We start from the raw sequence: 19,584 nt of genomic DNA, 5'->3' as shown, positions 1-19,584 counted from the left end.
GGAGGCCGAGACTAAAGCAACAGTCCGGGTATTTGGTCCCCTGCCTTGGGCCAAACTACAGGTCTATAGAATTTGTACTAAACTGGCAATATATTTCCCAGCTGACCGAATACTTGTTGAATGAGCATTAGTCCCCTGTCCTTAAGGTGCATCTTATACTGTAAAAGAGTCCGGGCCATCATGCGTAACAAATGCTCCATTTCCATTTAATTTCCATGTAGTTCTCGACGTATGAAAGAAAATTCAAATGACTTTACTCTTTGTTTTCTCCAGCTTTGATCAGATAAGGTGTACCCTATGGCATCAGTAGCCTCGCTCAGGAAGTAGTAATCTGCTGGCCAATCACTGGTGCTGCCGTGAGTTTCGATCTGGAAACGCTAACCAAACATAAAAGGAATACCTCTTTGGTAATTGTGACATTATTATTATTATTATTATTTTTGTAATTTATTGTGGAGATCCTGGATGCAAACAACAATTACCCAGGGGGCCTTGCATACACACATGATATGTAGGTGTGTGACAGAGCATAAAGAGAAGTGTGGAGCAATATAGGGATGAAGTGAAGTGAGGTTCAGGCTCTAAAGAAGGGCCTTTCCTGACAATATAGCCAGCAATTGCAATCAATATATTAATTTTCCCACATTTCATCAAATTCCATGACCATCTACCACTGTGCGAAGTGTAGCTCTCAGAATAAAGTGTGATGGAAAGGACCTAAATAGTTGCTCTTAGCTTGTATTTAGTGTTTTTGAATAGTGTTGTTTTGCATTTTACATTCATTAGATTTTTACCATTAGTCAGATTTTACCAGCACATAACTTCTTGGCATCTGGGCTAAAGTTAATTGTAGACCCATCAGATAATATGTGTGCATGTCTGTTGGTTGGACAGAGGATACTTTTTCAAATGATGTTTGGAAATATATTTTTGTATAAAACGGTTTATCTGACTGATGAGGCAAATGAAAGTAAAAGTAATATGGATAAATATGGATGGGTGTACTAGAGCTGATATTATACACAATTACTAAGTTCATGTCTAGCCTTTTTGAATCTATTAGTGAGTTTCACAGGTTTGCTGAAATTCAAACACGAACATTCAGCTGCTTAAAGATAAGTCTTTAACATAAAACCATTTATAATATAGGTATTACAAACAAGTAATACCAGAACGAGGGAAATTGCCATTATGATATGTCAAATTCCTTGCTGCTGCAGGTTGTGACCGTTATTCATGAAATGAATGTTTTTTTCACCAGCACGTTGTCCGTTGTGTTTTGAGTGCATGGTGTGTGTGTGTTTTTTTAGTTTGTGGTCACTTCTAAAAGGTTTGTAATGTTCATAACTGTCTTTTTTTATTGGTTGGGGTTTTAATAAATGAAAAAAACAAACAAACAAAAAAGGTTTTGCAATGAAGCACTTTTTGTTGTGGAATTCAGTCCTGTTCCAGTGTAATATAACTTGTCTTTATATCTATTTTCATCTGTTTTTTTCTGAACGAAAACGTTTAAAAAGTACATTCTTTTTTTACATTTATTTTTCACAATTGAGTGAGTAGCTCTGGTTTGTTCGAGAGTTGTTAAAGGCTGTTGCACGGGGCACTCAAAAGTGGTTTTGAATTAAATAAAAGATCTTTTGCATGTTCGCTCACGTGTCCTTTTGTGTTTTGGTTGATATGGTTGGCTTGCTCTGTCACCTCTGCATTTCACGCAAGGTGGCACAGAGCAAGCTGCTGAATGCCAGCTTTTATTGGTTTTCTCATGAGTACTGGACAGAAAGCGAAAACACGTCCCGTCAACTAAACATATTTCCAAGTCTATAAAAACGACAGCAGGGTTTAGCTTAACTAATTAAGTTTGTCCTCTGTCGGCGACGAGAGGAAGCACGAAGTTTTTAGCCTGATGATTGTCTCCGAATTTTTCCATGCTATAAGCAGCAAGTGGCGCTGTTGCAAAACACTTGTGTGCTGATATATGTTGGTGTGAATAGACCGACAAATTCCTCTGTTATAACTACGTTGTTGACGAGGTGTTCACTTGTATGTATCACAAATTGTGTCCCTGGACCTATGATTAACTGAAGGAAAGGAAAATAAAAACATGGAGACTTCTTGGGTAATAATGGCCATTTTAGAATGTTGCATTCAAAGAGCGCATTATGAAGAGGGGGAAACTCAGTCGGATCATGCTTTTTTGTTCGCCTCTATAACCCCAGGGTATCCAAGTCAATAAATCGCTGACCTTAGGTGAAATGATCAACGCACGAAATATAATTATTCTTCATTTAGAAAGGTATGGGCTGCAAATGTACAGCTGTCAATATGTCTGCGGTTAGTTGTGGAAGTGTTTGCCGCGTGCGAGTGTATGCATGAGTGATTGCTGTGCCTTGCGCCCTTGGCTGCGGCGGGGATAGAGGAATGCTGAAACGCAGGGGGTATTTTTATCGGGGTGAGGCTCGCATTCCCTATATGGACTGTCCTGCACTCCCAAACAGCGCACAGATGGCCTCCCCGGGTCCCCACGCCACCAATCGCCCATCGACCCCAATCCCACAGCTGAAGCAACTCGTGTAAGTACCTCTGCAAACTTTCTTGTGTCAGGTCTCACGCTGGATTTTACACATTATACGCCCGATGCCTTTTCTATTCTGGTAGAGATGAGTATACATTATTGTTTATGACAATGTTTAACATTTTAACTTTTATTTATTTCTTTGGTTATTGAGCCTATTGCTGTCGCCGATCTATTATAATTTTTTGTTGTTTTCGGGTTTTGTGAAATGCAGTCTATTTATTTTAAACGTAGCTTAAAAAGTCACGTAATAGACACACACTGTATTGATACTGCCCAAGATGATTTGTAGCTGAACTTCACATTGCTGACCTGTCAACTGCACAGATGTAGCCTACTATTGAGAGTATAGAGAGTACCTCTCTCATTAAGTGCTTATGGGAAATTACATTTTGAAATGTAAGAGGATCCACTTAACATTAATTTATTACAGTGATTTTTATTCAGATATGCCATAGAACTGCGATCTACTATTCTCTAAACTATGAAAGGTGCTCTATATAATAATAATAATAATAATAATAATAATAATAATAATAATAATTAATAAGACGGTAAATGTGTACCCTACACATACTTTGCTTTAGGATAGGCTATTTACATTTATTTTAATCAAAACAAAGACATCTGAAGACATTATGTAAACCAGGTGTCCATTAAAGATCACGATCTAAGAAACTTTCAATTTATGCTTGAGCAAATGGGGGCGGATACTCTGCCGGTTGAAGGATCGTGTCCAGGTGACGCGCTGCTGTGTGCGGCGACTTTTAAATGGGAACAGTAGCCGAACCATCCAAGAATAAGTAATGACTGCCATCCTGAGAGGATAATTACGCTTTAAAGGAAATGGGATTCTCTCTTGTTGAGTCGACCAGCTTTCCTGAACCGCTAATATAGCCTTCTACTACTTGCATGAGGCTTCTGCGTTTGCGACGGATTCCGTGAGTAGCCAAATTTTACGCAACAGTGTCCAAGAAAATCCTTATACAAAGGCGGGGAAAGAGGTTGAATGCTCCTGTGAAGTCGTTCATATTCTTTAGGTAGTATTATACTCGACGAATGCACATGTACTACATTTTTCCATATTGATTTGGCTGTGAAGTTGGTGGCTAACTGAGGACAACACAGTTGTCTGGGTGTTGCTTTGTGTCAGGTAAAAGAAAGATAGTTCTGTATCACCTACACCTTGCTGGGAATTTTATTTTATTTTAAATAACGTTTCGTTTATTTTGCCTTTGTTACACTGTTGAATAACAGCGGAACGCAATTCGTTGCTGGGCCACCCTTATAGCCTACTAGTCATTCGCATAAATATGATTTGACTAGGGTATATTTACTATACTAACGCACTGTTGAATTACGCTACTTGTCTTTCGATGATTATCAAGTAAGAAAAAAATAACTCCTATATCATCTTCGGCATACCACTGTTGTAATGTGTGGTTATTTCCGTTACTGTCACTTCCTGTCAGCTTTGACCAGTCTGACCATTCACCTAGGACCTCTCTCCTTAACAACGCGTTTCTGCCCACAGAACTAGATGTTTTCTGTTTTTTTGCACCATTCTCTGCAGACTCTAGAGACTGTTGTGCATGGAAAATCCCAGGATATACTCAAACCACCCTGTCTGGCACCAACAATCATTCCAGATAATCACATGAATAAGTAGGTGTACAGGTGTTCCTAATAAAGTGATCAATGAGTGTATTTCCTAACTAATTGTATGGACATAAGCAATAAGCTATGCACCAGCATGATGTAATGGTGAGGATATTGGGTTTGCAACCAGAAGCGCTTCCTTCTTTCTTGACCATGTAATATAAACTTGCCTGCTAAATTAAATATTCAGCGAACAACATACTGGCAAAAATGAAAGAGGCCTAAGGTTGTAAGGCGTTATCCCAATAATATAAATGACCAATACAGCATATCAAATTAGGACCTGACACAATTCACCATAAACAGGGACTGACAGGTACCAACTGGAGTTAAGTTTGAGAATGCTCCATCTCCTGCCAGCTTCCAAACGGTCACTCTGTCAGTCAGTTCTGATTCCATCAGCATATTGTCAGCCCCAGAAAAGTCCCTCTGATTCTTGGTGGAAGTATGTCAGGGCTTCATAGTGTAGAGATTGGGGTGCATTGATAGCCAGGTAGCTTGGTAGCTCCAGAGAGTAGGCTTTTAATGTTGAGAGTGGACAAGCTCCAATAGACTACCAAATTTGAACATCCCTAAAATCTTTTTTTTTTTCTGTCTGGTGCAATAAAATTTTGACCGCCTGAGTCAGTTAGTGTGTTTGTACATTATTCTTGTATGTAGCTCAACATTGGTCACTTCAGTTCAGCAAAACTGATTACATCTTTTCTGCTCCTACCTTGGTGATTCATTTGCATAGTAAAATGTATAGCACAGAGAAATACTGCATAGGCATTCAGGTGGAGAGCAGTTAGGCTCTGATAGTCCAGGTAAACTGAACCCAGTTTGCATACGCATACCATTTCTGCTGTAATTCACACCCGTGTGCAACAAAGTATGTCTTGTGTATCATTGTTGTTTGTACAAAATGGGTTTCTGTGCTTTGCATAGTCTTCGGGGAGGATATCGTGTTTTAAGCCGAATGACATTGCTCCAGGTGTACCTCCGGTGTCTGAGTGCAGGTGACCCGGTCACTTATCAGCTTTCAGGCCCAGTTCCAGTTTGCCTGTGTTTACAGCCGGTTGCTGGGCAACGGGACATCGGAAGATGCTGGGAGACATTTGAGTGTGTAGCGCAGAGCTGCCATTTGGAGATTTGGGACAACGCTTATCCTGAACTCCTTGACTTTAAACAGGGGAAGGGATGGGATAGCATTGTTGATTTTAGCCATGGTATTCCTGTTTAGATCAGTGTGTTTAGGATTTTAGTGCCATGCCAGCCAAAGGGATAAGGTTTAGTCCTCAGTCTGGTTTCCAGAGATGATATATAGTATGTACTTAAATACTGCCCACTGTTTCCCTGCTTGGCAAATAATATTGAAAAATGATGTATTGCCATAATTCCTCCACTCCAGGGGGGCTGAGCTTGTACATTGAATGAGCTGATAGACAACCATGCCTCTGCTCTCAGCCCATGCCCCCAAACTCCCACCCCTGCAACCTACCCCACCGCCAACCTCCCTTCCTCTATCCTTTACCTCCAGGAGTCTACCCCCTGCCCATGACCTCCTCCCCGACATGCCCCGCTGAACCTGTCATTAACTTTCATTTACTGTATTGATCCCCACATGGCAGTCAAGTACATACAAAACTGAAATACATGGGCATTTACCCATGAAAAATGACCATTAAAGATCAACTAATACTCACCTGTACAGTAAAAGCTTTAATGTGTAAGATCCCAAGTATGTGATTAGGATGTTCTGAACTGAACATTCTAATGCTCCTGGTAATTGAAAGCAGTGGAGTTCAAGAACACTGACTTAGAATTTAGAAGAGAAAAAAAACATTGAATCAAGGCATTAATTGGTGGGCTTTGGCAGCTACGACTATTGCCGGCTACCAGCTGTTTGAAAACATAGCTTGAGCTGGTCAAACCATGTTGTGTATGGAGCTGGTCTGAACTGGTCAACCAGCTTCCAGCTGTTTCAAAGCATAGCTTGAGCTGGTCAAACCGTGTTGCGTATGGAGATGGTCTGAACTGGTCAACCAGCTACCAGCTGTTTCAAAACATAGCTTGAGCTGGTCAAACCGTGTTGCGTATGGAGATGGTCTGAACTGGTCAACCAGCTACCAGCTGTTTCAAGACCGAGCTTGAGCTGTTTTCTTTTCAGCATGGAGGATATCCCTCTTTCTGGTGTGCATCTCGCCAGGATCACAGTGCAATAGCAGGGATTACAGCTTGTTATTCTGGGACCGCTGGGTCCTTCCATGGCGCAGCGGTGGAGACAGAGGATTTGGGCTAATGCAGTCAAACCCCCCGTCGTGCATACACGGATATGGCAAAGAGACTAGCTGGTAATCCGTCATCTTTTCTGTGCGAGATTGACTCCGCCCCACGCATATTTTCCCAGTGGCGTGTTGGCCCAGCCCTCAGCCCTTGTCTTCAGGATCACAAAGGCTGATTGGCTGCTAAAACTCCATTCTCTTTGGAGAGGAGGAAGCAAGGGTCGCACTGTTTGTTTAGGAGAGGGAGGGAGGCTCTGACGTTGCCCTACGGTGACCGGCCGTCTCGTGGGAGGGACTGTGGTTTGTATGGGGTCTGTGGTGGGTGTGGGGGCACTGACAGGGCAGCTGAAACACAGGGACTCACTGTGGGTTGTGTCGCAAACAGGTGGCTTTGTGTGAGTTCTAGATTAGGGATGTCAGGGTGCTTTCTGCAGTAAGTCCTAATATGAGATTTAGGTGGAAAATACAGAAAGATTTTGTAAAAAATAAATCATGGCCCATGGCTAGAGGTGAGATTAAATCTTACATTTTTTAAATGTATTTTTCTAAATATTTTTGACCCTTGGCAAGCTGTCCAAAACAGTCTTCTTCAACAGGTGTTTGCTTTTTATGACCTTTAAAAGGCTGCCACAGCTGCGGGTTCCTGGGTTTGTGGAAGTCACATCTTGTTGACATACTAAACCACAGATCACTAACTGGCACTGCTCTCTAGACCAGTGTGGATCACTAACTGGCAGTCTTGATGCCACCAGTGTGGTATTGCCGTTTATACCACAGAATTGGCCAGAATTGGAATTGGCCATGTCTGACAGACGGTGTATCTGCCTGTGAAGTGCTTTGGTGTTTGTGGGAATTGAAAAAGGAAGGTTCAAGAACATTCTACAGAAAAAAGGAAAACAAAAAGCACTCCAGTGCCCGTGGTCGTGGGAATACTTTTTTGAGTTTGCCATTTTCCATTTTCCCATCGATTTCTGTGACACAAATTGGGCTCTATTTTTGGCCAAACCTTTCTCACTTGTGCTTTAGACATTTTTTCAGCCAATTATCTCTCAGCACCTCTGATCTGTGCCCAGAACAGCTGATCTGGGGTGTAGGCCTGTGATTTCCTGTTAATTCTTTAAGGTGTGAGATGACAAATGTGATTAGATTATTCTTAACTCAACATTCTAATGCACAACAGGTAATTGAAGGCACTGACTTTTTGAAAAACCATTCCAAAAACATACTCTTCGAAGAGCTAAATGTTCATTAGATCCTGTTGAAGACCAGAGTGAAGGAAAGAGACTGCTTCATGCCCAGCAGCCAGGTGGATTCACTTTAATTTTAGGTTTCAGAGTCTGTCCTGTGGTTTCACAATGGTATTGTTTTGGGTTGTTACTGTAGCTCTGCTGTAAAATCCAGCTATGCCAGCTTTACCAGCTTGAAAACTGAGCTGGTCATAAGCTAGTCTATGGTAGCTGTTTCAAAACATAGTTTGAGCTGGTGAAACCATGTTAAGCTGGGAGCTGGTCTGAACTGGTCAGCCAGCTAAACCATGTTGAGCTGGAAACTGGTCTCAGCTACCACCTGTTTCAAAACCTAGCTTGAGCTATTTTTCAGCAGGGATGGCCTATGGTGGATGTTATTCACATAGGTTGTGCTCAGTTGTTTTGGGTGGTTTTAAGCTATTTTGACTAGTTGGTGATGGTTTGGGTTTTGTGTTTGCATTTTGCTTTGTTTGGCTATATTAGGTTGGAATGGTTTGTGTGACTGTAGCTGATGTTGAATTGGATTGTGTTACTGTAGCTGATGTTGAATTGGATTGTGCTGGGTTTCTGTTTTGTGGTGTTGTGTGTGGGGATGTTCTGTTGATTTGTGCTGTGTTAAGCGGTGGGTTTGATTGTTTGCAGGGGCTGTGGTGTGAGTCTGTACCACAGAGGTTAAACCTGGAAAACCTGGACCAGATTCCCATGTGAAATTGGTAAAGTTCATAGATGTTGGTAAAATTATACAACACTTCTGTATTTTCAACAAAATCTGTTGCTTACCAAAAAAGAAAACATACACATTCTGACTATTGGAGAAATAAAAAAAACTGCCAGAGATTTATACCTCTGGTGTCTTAAAGTATTTGACTGAGGTCTGTAGGTCTTGATATAGCCTACATGTGTCCCAGTGGTTGCCTGGCTGCTTGCCTAGGGTAACGCCTGAGGGATTTAATGTGTCAGAACTCTATTTGTACCAATGAGCCATCCGGCCAAAGAACCAACCCGCCACTGTTTTGACAGGGGTGTAGGAGGGGTCTTCCCGGTGCCATAGTGACAGAAGCCTGAAAAATGGGGCTGCCGTGTCCCGGCGCAAAAGCCCAGTAAATCACGGCAAAGGTCGGGTGTCATCTCGTTAAAGTTCCAGCGATTTAAACGCCCTGTTCCACCGGCGGTGGTAGCGGCTCTGTGGGATCCCTCCCTAAGCCCCTAATACCTGTGTGTGGAAGGAGAATCGGTCGTGGGGCCCTCTGTAAAGCCCTGCGTGTTTTTAACCGGACGTTCGCTCTGTTTGCGGAATTCACCGAGTAAGACGTGGCTCTTAACAGCGACAGTGTTCCCTTGCCTCTGGCCCCGTGTGTGTTGGCGCTTTGTTGGCGGGCAGTAGCGTGGGTCACGGGGCAGTGCGTTTGCCCGTGTTAACAGCGAATCGCTCTGAGCAGCCCACCGATCGGTGCGTGTATGTGACAGATAGCGTTATTGGATTACGAGCTGATGATCCGTACTGATCCCCGCTCCCTCGGGCCCGTCACATGACCTCCTGGGATCACTGAGTGCAGAGCCGGCCCCTCTCGCCGTCGCTCGGGATACGCGCTGTAGCACGCCCCCCCCCCCCCCCCCCCCCCCGCATTTAACGAGTCCGATCGGGACCCTAGGGACGTCTTTCCCTCCCTCTCTTTCCGGGGAGAAGGTAGGATGGGAATTTGTCTGTTTTTCCGAACCTTTTCCCATCTCCGTGTTTTGACTGTGCGTCGAGCTAGTTTTTCCAAACTGTCCGGGGAACAAACACCTTGCGAGTGCAGGAACTTTCCTCTGTGACAGTCGTGCCTGCAAAATCATGTCGTAAGAGGCCATTTTGTCTCACGTTTTTGGAAACTTGCAGACGCCAGAGCTTGTGGTTGCTTTGAGATAGAAAACATAAATCTTGAAAATATGGTCGAATTATCATCCTGCTCGCTTGCATGTAGAATATGACTTACATTATATACTTTTAGCTTGGTGATTTATGTTGAACGCACTTGTTGTAGCCTTTTAATGATGCAGCACTATTGACAAGATAAACCCTCTCTAGCCATTCCGTACCAGACTCCAGCTTACCCGAGAATGTGTATGTTGAGGTCAGCAGGTCAACGAGCTCAGCACGTTTTATGAGCTTCAGCTCTGCCATTGAAGTGAGTGTTTTGAAGTGATTTATGTGTGTCTATCAACGATTATGTCTACACACGAGGGGGCACAATCGCATTTTAAAAGCAAGCTGGTGATTGCCCCCACAGCTACTTAGTTGAAATAGCATTATGTTAAAATTAGGTTTTCTATGCACTGTGTAATCACGTTTGGTATTGTTGGAAAGTCAATGTCATAGGGAATAGTTGATGTCATTGACAAAGTTTTACCTGGTTTGATAGACATACAGAGATAACGTAAGCAGGATCATTGTTGTTGCTGCCATTTTGTGATTTTGTTTTTATTTGTTGATGTGATGTTTTTCATTTACCCTCGGGTACATAAAGGGCTTAGTGGAATGGGTTGAGGAACAAATTAATACGATCTCCTGCCTGTCATTTGCGAATACCCATTTCACCAGTTGCTATCATTTGACTTACTGTTTAATCAATTGCATTCATTTTAACCTGGCACTGTCCATGACTCTAAATCACTACACACCTAGGGGTTTAACAAACGCCTAGAACTTAGGATATCTACACCCTGTATTCACTTACCTATAGCCTACACTACTGTTGTCACAAGATACACAATTGTACCATTGTAGGCTATACAAACCAGAGGCATAATGCATTTTCCAAGATAAATAGCAATCCGTACACACTACTGGCAGACATTTGCAGTCTCTTAAGTTAAATTTTAGCTCTGAGGACAGGTTAAAATATAGTTTTGGAGTCGGATAATCAAGATAACACTAAATGAATCCAATTCCAGTAGGTCATGATTAGACTACATACGTTCCTTCACCATTCCGATAGTTCCGTTCGCTGTTTGGTGTGTCTGTGATGAGCAATAATGCTTCTTACAATGTCTACTTTAAAAAGCATTAACTGTATGTTCTTGTGTCCTATGATTGTCAGGTATGGTTTAACAGGAGCTGTAACTGGCACAAATGCTTTTCACTGATGGTGGTATATTGGTCCTGCGTAACTCCGGGTGTGTAATTTCAACTGCGGTGGCTGACACGTCTCCTTTTGGCAGCTGTGTGCAGAGTGCTCTGAGGCCCACAGTTATGAGCACTGCAGTCAGTAAACAGGAGCACAGTTTGAGCCAGTTTTGGTAAACTAGTTTTCCAAAACAGACAGGCCCCAAACTTTGCTTTTTATTGAGCTTCGATGTCAGAACACACCTCTACACCTTAAAGCGCCAGTGTAACATTCAGGACAGCGGTGTTGAGTGTCCTCAGTGTTATGAAATCCTGTAATGACATCATTGGCTGAACCCTGTTTTTGTTGAGGGTGACCTGCCAGTAATATTTTCTGCTTGTGTCATATTATAATTTGGCATGAGGGGGATGTTTGCAAACCGATACCATGATGCTTCTTTGCATGCCGTTCTAGAATAGGTCTTCATGCGCATAGATAGTTCTTTGGGGCCCAAAACCGGTTTCTATCCAAACAGTTTATAATGGCTTTCTCAGAAATATATTTTGTGTGTGCATATATATTCCATGCATTTGTGCTGACAATGTCACTGACACAGGCACAGGCAATGGCAAAACATGTATTAGCAACTGTATTCATGGATTTAATAAGCACATGCAAACCTTTTCTGCTTCAGTGTGTATTTACTCCTCTGGCATGTACATTGTTACTGAGGGTGTGCCATTCCTCTCCTTGTAATTAATGTAATTGGCATGATGACATTAGTTTACAGAAGACAGTGTGTAGCGACTGGAGAGGGAGGCTTCTTAACATCCTTTATGGGTGGAGCAATACATCACTGACATGTTCTCCCAAGTAGCATGGTTGGTAACTCATTAGCACTCTGCAAAAAACCAAAAAATAAGTCCATCTCAACAGTCTTATATCTACTGTTATTTCTTCTTTTTGTTAAATGAGACAGATATATCGCTATTGAGGTGAAACAGTTTGAGGCGAGACAAGTTTTGCTAATGGAGTTAGAAAATGTCATGTATCAAGCAAACGGTGACTTAAAACAAGATAATATTTTATACTTGAGAGAAGAAAGTAAGGTTTTAAGTTTCATTACGAGACTGAAACACATGTTAAGACAGACGTTTCTTACAGTAAAACTGGCCTGCATCTTTTGTGGATCGTCAAGCCCCACTCTTCCACTGCTGGACAACAGCGTCTCTGCTCCTCTGGGTAACCTGAGGGCACTGTCCACACAGCCTGTTTTAATGGGCTTGCTCCTGTTTGCTGACGGGTGGAAGGTCTGTGGCTAATGCGTTCTAGGACTTGAGTGGAAGGACTGACACCGGAGGGCTGAGTTGCTGATGTGTGCCTCTCGCAAAGTCCCTCTTGTGTTGAGCGGTGACCTTTGCTCCTGGAGGAGAGTGTCTGTGCGTCTGGCCGCCGCAGATACTGAATTAAAGTAGAACTCCGGTCAGTCAACATTCATTATTTACCGCACTGGTCCTCGCCTTAAGAATAATTTATCTGTCTCACATCTAATGTGTCACATAATGCTTAGCCCAGAACAAAGAAAATGTACAGAAGATTTAGCCTAGTTTTGGTTCAGATGAGACAGATGAGATGCAATTGCAGTTCTTCACCAATATTTTTATATACCTATAAATATTGTGGGAGTGACTTCAGGAATATGAAGAAAATTATAGATTTGCCACCATTTTGCATTATTCTCCTATGTGACAGGAAATTACATCTCCATTCATACAAATGATAAAAAGAGGAGCAGTTGTTACCAAATGACATCATTATTTCAATTGACTTTTTCAGATACAGATGATAGATTTGGCTTTCGTACAAAAACTAGTTTATGCCATTATTCTAAGGGTAAGGCAGAATGCACCAAATGATGATTTTTGGGTGGAGTCCAACAGTGAGACTCTTCTTTCTGGCAGCTCCTGTTCTCAGTGTTGGTGCAAACTGAGCCTGTGTGTGTGTGTGTGTGAGAGAGAGAGAGAGGGAGAGTGTTTGCTGATGGTGATGTCCAAATCTATATGTGGTCTTGGGATATAGCATTTTTGTGTCACCAAATTTGTGATTGTACAGTGGCAGAAGCTTATTTTAAACTAAGTGCGTTTGGTTAATGAATTGTGCAGAGCGACAGCCCTAGGTACATTGGAATAACACACACAGCAGTCAGGAATACACATAATAGGGCTTTCCCCAAAGCATATGTACACCAGTACCAAACACACACAGAGTGGGTCGTGTAGTGTTGAGTGTTGGCTGTTTCGGGTCAGTTAATTTGTCTGATATTGGCTGTTTGCCGTCACTTTATTTTGGCTGTGTTCGATGTGTGGATCAGTTGATTTGGGCGGTGTTTGCTCTATTCTGGGTCATTTGCCATTTTGGGGCTCTGGCATGGTGTTTGCACTTTTCCCTTTTGCCCTTCTGTGACTCTGTAAAGCGTCTTCTGTAAAAAGTGTGATACAAATATAGTTGTATTTCATTTAATTCAGTTGATTTGGACAGTGTTCCTAGGGTTGGGTCAGCTAATTTTGGCACTGTTCTTGGTGTTGAGTCAGATGATTTGGGCAATGGTAGTTTGGGCAGTGTCGGTTCGGTTACTGTTTGGTCAGTTGATTTAGGAAGTGTTGGCGGTGTTGTCTGAGTTGATTTAGGCAGTGTTGGCGATGTTGGGTCGTTTGATTTAGGAAGTGTTGGGTCAGTTGATTTCGGCAGTGTTGGCGATGTTGGGTCAGTTGATTTAGGCGGTGTTGGCGATGTTGGGTCAGTTGATTTCGGCAATGTTGGCTGTGTTGGGTCAGTTGATTTAGGCAGTGTTGACGGTGTTGGGTCAGTTGACTTAGGAAGTGTTGGAGGTGTTGTCTCAGTTGTGCTGGTACTGCCCTCTGGAGCCTCAGGCTATCCCACTGTCCTGGTCTATTTCTGGTCCATTTCTGGTCCATGTGCAAACCCACAGATACTGTTTCATTATTTATAGTCTGTGGAACAGATGCTCTATTTGTGTTCTAGACCTGAACCTATTCTCATGTGTAAAGACTGGTATAGAAAATAGACTGTCAGGATAACGCATGCATGAAAGTGTCAATTTAGAAATAGATTTTAACATCTCCTTTTCTAGTGTGAGTTGGACTCTGGAATGAGGCACCGCCTGTAGTTATGGGAACGTTGTCTATCAATAGGTAATAAAACCAACTCAGTGACCCACACATCCCAAATCAGGAGTCACCCTAATACCTGCTGTACGAGAGGTCATACTGTAAATCTCCACCACAGTTGGATGTGAAGTACCCTCTCTTGTTTGCTCAAACTCGCCATTCATTGCAAACGGCAATGTCGCATCTCCCTGAATCGTCGCTCCGATCTCTGAACTCTGAAATCAGCTCTGTCAACTTGAGAAATCTGGTGAACTCTGGTGACCTGTTTTTATCACATCCTTAAAATCAAGGAAGGAAAATCTCCTTTACTCTTATTAGAAATATTCCATGAAATTTCGGCGAAATGACTCACCGTCCAGGGGAAGGGATGGCTGTAGTATAAACACAGCCAGCAGCTTTAGCTACAAGCCGTTTTTATTTACATAGTTGGTTAGCAACTTGGGTATCCGAGTGATTATCACCCAGCTATTGACAGCTGCATTGCTTCTCCACTGCAGAAGCTAGAAGCAGCCAAGCAGGGGTTGCAGCCAACACAGACAGGCTTTCCCACAGTTTGTAGCTGTAGCCAGGGCTACAGAGCTAATGAATGCTAGCTCCAGAATTCCGGACCTGACTGTATGTTCAAACTGAGATAATTAACTTGACTTTGCCTGCTGTCAAGGGCACTGCTTTAACAAAGATAAACCTCCATATTACAGTACATGTGTCAGCCTCATGTTACATGCTCTGACCAGTCTTGGTGGTACCGTGTGTTCCTTTCTCAGTGATGTCACACACCTTGTCACCTCCTCCCATTCGTCTCCTGTGGGTAGGCTAGCAGTAATAGTAATGTGCTAAACCATCTCAAAATTGAAAGTGGACTGAGCCAAGCTGGTACCGATTCTCCAGAGGAAGAAAGGTACCGGTGACGCCTTTTTAGAGCCTCTCTCTGGTTTTATAACCACTGGAATACAATCCATGATTTGCTTGGGGGAATCACGCTCACTGAAATGGTAATGGAGTGTAGGCTAGCGATGCTAATGAGCTCATGCAGTGTGTATGAATGCAGAAAGCATTAGCGACGCAGCATTGGGCTTGCGCTGGCTCTGCTGATGTGGCCAGTTTTCACAGTTTCACAACCTGGTAGCACAAAAGAGCCAATTCCAACCAAGGCAAACCACACATCGCAGGCTTCTGTCCTCTCCCTGCCTGTGTGTTGAACATGAACCCCGACTGATTGTGTGAATGTGTGAAGTCTTAGTGGGGATGCTGTGACTTTTTCTCTGATCACAATATAAACAAAAACATCACTGAACAAAATAGAAATGGCTGCTTTAACAGTCTGGTGCCATCAAAAAAATAGTTTTTCTTCATCTGGTAATAATACATAGATCAGGGAACTGCTGGTTTTCCACCCTCCTTTTACCTGGGAATCAGGCGTGAAGACAATCTGGCCAATCAGATGCCCTATTTGTTCAGTTAATTATGCAAGTGAAAAGAAAACCAGGGCTGGATTTGGATTCAAGGCCCGATTTGATGATCCATGGCATAGAGATGATTGACTTCCAATACAGATGTTAATATGTGTGCACTTTGTGGTCAATGGTCCATAACCGTGTTTCCCCTTCACTATGACACTTGTACATGATAGTATTATTATAGCTTTGCTTAAGTCAGTAACACTTTTGGTCTGTGAGTAATACGCACAGAACAAAAAGGACACTTTCAACAAAATGTTACCAATTTAGGATTCTGCCCAGGATAGTGGTGAAAATGTTTCTTTTGAAACTTTTTTAGCAGCAGATATTGGTCTGGTGTGAAAAGGGTTAAAGTATTTGGAATATTTATTTGGCTCTGATCTATGTACTTGTTTTGTTGAACTTTCATGGTATTTACCATTCCATAAACCACAATGGGTAGAGTTGCTGCTCAGTAAATAAATGTAAATGTGTAGTTTACCCCTCTAGTCATTCATCTTGAATCCTCTTTTGGGGCAGTGTTCATGTCCAGTGGTGTAATTTCTGGTATAATCAGTGGAGAGCAATTCAAGTGTTCCTTGCTGGGGATTTAGCAGTACCGACACGCAAGTGTCCTGGGATATCGGTGGATATTTTTCTTCTGCATTCCGAAACAAAGTAAGTCTTTTGTTTCTCCCTAATGCCTTGTGTACACCACAGAACTTTCATAATCCTACAAGAACATCTCACATTTAATTACCGCCTCTCATAAGTTAGTATTTCCATCCACAAACTTGAGGAGCCATACCTAAAGACTTGTGATTAAAATAAAATCTGTTTGATAACCTCACACGAGTCACAGACTAGACTGAAGACTGGATCGGGACAACTGCCCATGGTATCGAGTCTTGGGGTATTGCTTATTCCAATCACTTATTTTTCTCCTCTTTTTTCTTTTTCTTGCTCTTTTTCTACTCCTAGCTCCACCCATCAAGAGAGGCTAGAAAAAGTGGGAAGAAAAAGAAATGAAAACAAGGAAAACAAGAAAACATGAATTAGGCAAATGGAATGTCCATGCTCCTTCAAACGTCAGTTCGAAGCCATGTCAGTTACAGATGTGGCAGATGGGGAGAGGTGGATCCGCAAGTCATTTATACATCAGGCTTTCCAAAAAAAAAATACTTCCGCAAAGAATGCACTGATGTTTTCTTGCTCAAAGGAAAGATTGGGAGTCCCTATCTTCTGCTTCTAGCTCCTAGAAGGAACATTTAAGCGGTTGGTATGTCCTTAAAAATGGCGGACCTCGATTGATTTGGTCAGGAGCATGGAAAGGAAAAAAGTGGAGAAAAATAAGTGTTTAGAACGAGCCCATAGTGTATTCTGGGCAGTGTTTAATCTGGAAAAGCGTTTCCTTGGGGCATGGTTTCACCTTCTCTTGCTCTCTTGTTTCGCACGCCTCAGTAGAAATGCGAAAGTTATTTTTGCAGCCTCCTATATTTCTGTTTTGGAGGACTGTTGGCTGGATGCATGGCAGTACAGGTTCCCCATGGTGTAAGGGATCCTTGACCTTTTGTACTTTTTTTAGTGGTAAGGAAGAGGAGGATAGAAAAAGGAGGAAGAAGGAGCCAACATGGCAGGCCTTTTGCCAGGTGGCGGGATTAGCCAGGTTCAAACCACTGCTTGAGGAAACTTCCGGAATTGTGCTGCAGGGATTCAGTGCTTAGCTGCTTTAGCATTGCAGTGCTACCAGGCCCATTTTCATTACATACCCAATAATATGTCCTTGTTGCATATCCACTGGTTTTTCAGCTTTGGTTAGTACAGTGGAGCTCTGAGCTGTGGTCAGTTCTGTGGAGCTGTGGTCAGTACAGTGGAGCTCTGAGCTCTGGTCAGTTCTGTGGAGCTCTGGTCAGTACAGTGAAGCTCTGGTCAGTTCTGTGGAGCTCTGGTCAGTTCTGTGGAGCTCTGGTCAGTTCTGTGGAGCTCTAGTCAGTACTGTGGAGCTCTGGTTAGTACAGTGGAGCTCTGAGCTCTGGTCAGTTCTGTGGAACTCTGGTCAGTACTGTGGAGCTCTGGTCAGTACTGTGGAGCTCTGGTCAGTACAGTGGAGCTCTGGTCAGTTCTGTGGAGCTCTGGTCAGTACAGTGAAGCTCTGAGCTCTGGTCAGTTCTGTGGAGCTCTGGTCAGTACAGTGAAGCTCTGAGCCCATTGAGTTGCCCTGTAGCACCGGAGGGATTTGGGCTGAAAGGAATAAATGCTGAAGCAGCATTCTCCCAGCCCATCTCACTAAAAACACACAGTATGTGTGTGTGTTTGAGAGAGAACGTGTATATGTGTGTGCATGTATACTATGTGTGTGTGTGTCAGTATTTGAGCTTGGGTTTGTGTGTGTCTCACCCTTGCCGCATAATTAACCCCAGATTGTAGAAAGGCCTTGGCGTGGGGCTACGGGCCTGTGAGGTCATACGGAGAGTGCTGTGTTGTTGTAAGATTGTAAAGGAACAGCTCAGCCCTGCTTCACTCCATTAATGCTCTCTCCTCTTTGTCCTCTTCCAGCAGGGGGATGAGCACAGTGGAGTAAACAGCCAGCCTACTGGGGGAGAGACACGGGCCTTCTGCTGTCAGAAATTTGGGATCTCCTCTCCTGCAGAACCACTCTGGTGTTTTGCGCTAAACAGGAAGGGACGTTAAAGGGGGGTCGTTTTTAAATGCTAAAGTACAGCCAGTGGAGCAGACGCTAGAGGCTGCTGAACGAGAGGAGATAGAGAGCGGTCGGCACGGACGCCATGGAAAACCCGCTTCTGGAGTCGAAGGCCGAACGGATCGCCCGCTACAAGGCAGAGAGGAGGCGGGAGCTGGCAGAGCGTTTCGGGAACATGGAGGAGCTCCCGTCCAAATACGTGCGGAGGGAACGGAGGGAGGCTCGCGACACCCCGCCCCTCACCCGTCCGGAGAACGAGGGCACTGGCGGGGACTCTAATGCTAATGCTAACGGCCAAGCAGAGTTAGGGCGGCCTCGATGGAGAGCCGCCTCGGACACAGCGACCCAGCCTCTCCCGCCGAAAATCTCCAACGGCACAGAAGCCGACCCCCACGCAGACAGGTGAGCCTGTTCTCTCTCTTTGCTGTTGAAGGGGAAAGAGGGGGGGCATATCCAGGCCACTTTTGGGGATCTGACTGTTTCACACCTGGTTTTCTACCTTCAGGGTTTGCTTGGTTCACAGCCAAAACTGCCTCCAGCGAGTGGAGTAACTCCCAAAAACACAGCAATGATTTTCGCCCCTCGCTGCACATGGTTTTAGCTTTTCTGTAGCTCCACACCAGACATTTTTCTGGTACAGTAATATCCTGTCTACACTTCTGTTTACTGTTGCCTCATTCTTAAATTTACCCTCCAATGACTCCTCTAGATGAGAATATTTCTCATTAAAAGAAAAAGCTAACAAACTATAAGGAAATCACAGCAGGGAACGCTTGATTGTTTAGGAGGCAAGGAATTCACTTTCCAGTCAGGTTATTTGTTGTCTCTATGCCTGACTGTGTAAGAGTACAGAGTTGAGTGTTACTGAGGACTAATTCAAAGCATACAATCCTTACAAATTCAGTGTCTGGTTTACTTTAGCTGAGATTGTGTTGTGGTTTCGGTCAGGTTTACCTTAGGTGAGGTTGTTCTGTGGTTTTGGTCAGGTTTACCACAAGTGAGGCTGTGTTGTGGTTTCGGGTTTTGGGTTCTGGGTTCAGGTTTACCTCAGGTGAAGTTTGGTTGAGGTGTTGCTCAGGGTCAGGTTATTGGTTCTAATCCAGTGATTAGATTAAGTTTTAGATATCTTGCTTTGTGGTATTGGTTGAAGCCTCACCCTTAAATTACACAGGCGAGGCAAACTTTACATAGCCTTCAGTTCCATAAAACAATTCCATTCATATAAATTTCAAAGTGTTTTCCAGTCAATAAAATATTGTACAAATATCATTTCATTTCATGGTTACATTTCTGAGATTTATTTTTCATTGCAACATAGTTTGAGGTAATTAATTCCTGACCGTGATCTATAGGTACAGTACAGTCTGTACTGGAGTTTAAGCAGAGTTTGTTAAGTGTGTGCTGTCACGTGATTTCTGGACAGACATGATT

The 19,584-nt window shown here is 43.2% G+C and overlaps 1 protein-coding gene across 14 annotated transcripts in view; it reads left to right on the top strand.

Annotated features, from left to right (window-relative positions):
• The first annotated feature begins 2,501 nt into the window (after positions 1 to 2,501).
• Positions 2,502 to 19,584, top strand: part of LOC133114470 (supervillin-like) — a 52,797-nt gene continuing 35,714 nt past the window's right edge. For 6 of the 14 annotated variants that reach the window (XM_061223913.1, XM_061223912.1, XM_061223909.1 and 3 more), the window contains exons 1-2: positions 16,434 to 16,731; positions 18,009 to 18,555. In XM_061223913.1, coding sequence (XP_061079897.1) covers positions 18,239 to 18,555 — 317 coding nt within the window. In that variant the 5' untranslated portion in view covers positions 16,434 to 16,731; positions 18,009 to 18,238. The other 8 variants (XM_061223901.1, XM_061223898.1, XM_061223904.1 and 5 more) reach the window with 8 other exon arrangements.

The sequence above is a fragment of the Conger conger genome, chromosome 16 (assembly GCF_963514075.1).
Source record: "Conger conger chromosome 16, fConCon1.1, whole genome shotgun sequence".
Taxonomy (NCBI): domain Eukaryota; kingdom Metazoa; phylum Chordata; class Actinopteri; order Anguilliformes; family Congridae; genus Conger; species Conger conger.
Note: the sequence above shows the minus strand (reverse complement) of the source record. Positions and strands in the feature narration are given on the sequence as shown.